General features: G+C 42.4%; 1 protein-coding gene across 1 annotated transcript in view; it reads left to right on the plus strand.

Moving 5' to 3' along the window:
* Positions 1–121: 121 nt before the first annotated feature.
* The window catches only part of LOC101849623 (sodium- and chloride-dependent neutral and basic amino acid transporter B(0+)), a gene marked incomplete at its 5' end in the record, with an annotated part of 8,333 nt that continues 7,308 nt past the window's right edge, over positions 122–1,146 (plus strand). Inside the window, 2 exon segments of the mRNA XM_005101969.2 lie at positions 122–170; positions 934–1,066. Coding sequence (XP_005102026.2) covers positions 122–170; positions 934–1,066 — 182 coding nt within the window.

Here is a 1,146-nt window from a genome sequence, read left to right on the forward strand (position 1 = left end):
CTATCTATCTATCTATCTATCTATCTATCTATCTATCTATCTATCTATCTATCTATCTATCTATCTATCTATCTATCTATCTATCTATCTATCTCAAACTCGTAATTTTCTCCTTTCAAAGCTGATGCCGACCCTGACAAAACCAAGAGTGCCAGTGAAGAGTACTACTAGTAAGTCACCCAACTCATGTACGTCATTAACCGGACTTGGTGCCAGTCTACTTGATGGTCTGTCGTGTTGCTGTCTTACACTTGACGGTTTACTTCTCTACTGATACCCTAACCCTAACCGTAATTTTTTACTTATCTACTGCCACCCTAACCCCAACCCTAACCCAACCCTAACCCCAACCCAAACCCTAATCCTAACCTTAACCCTAACCCTAACACTAACCCCAATCCCAACCCCAGACAGCGCTCAGTTAGGTAGGCCGTCCAGATGATTGACACCCAAAACTTTGTTAGTCTGTATTTTGTTTTCCACCCTTTTTTACGTCTATTTATTTACCATAATGCTTCGGAATTGCTGCTGAAGGTTGAAGGGGGACCAATCAGAGGCATGATCGGAAATGCGAGTGCGTGGTTGGGTGTATGTTTGTGTAGGGGACTACAAGTAGAAAGAGGGGACATGGAAAGGAGAGAGAGAGAGAGAGAGAGAGAGAGAGAGAGAGAGAGAGAGAGAGAGAGAGAGAGAGAGAGAGAGAGAGAGAAAAGAAGGTAGGGAATATTAGTTGTTTTGTTAGTCATTCTAGCAATGTTCGTGTTTTTATTGCATTCGTGGTGTTTGGGAGGGGGGGGGGGCAACAATGTTCAAAAGGAAAGAAAACGATGATAACAAAGTGGGGGTTATTCGAAGGGGGAGGGCATTTTTTTTTCCTTTTCCATTCTTGTGTCATATGTGTCAGCCAAAAATTCTGAAATTGTCCTGTCACAGCAACTACGTGTTGGAAGCCACCGACGGTATTTTTGATGTGGGGAAGCTCAAATGGGACCTAACTCTGTGCAACCTGCTGGCCTGGATCATCATCTGTGTGGCCCTCATCAAAAGTGTTCAAAGCATGGGCAAGGTAAGAGAATAGATAGATAGATAGATAGATAGATAGATAGATAGATAGATAGATAGATAGATAGATAGATAGATAGATAG

This window comes from Aplysia californica, unplaced genomic scaffold (assembly GCF_000002075.1).
Source record: "Aplysia californica isolate F4 #8 unplaced genomic scaffold, AplCal3.0 scaffold00306, whole genome shotgun sequence".
Lineage (NCBI taxonomy): Eukaryota > Metazoa > Mollusca > Gastropoda > Aplysiida > Aplysiidae > Aplysia > Aplysia californica.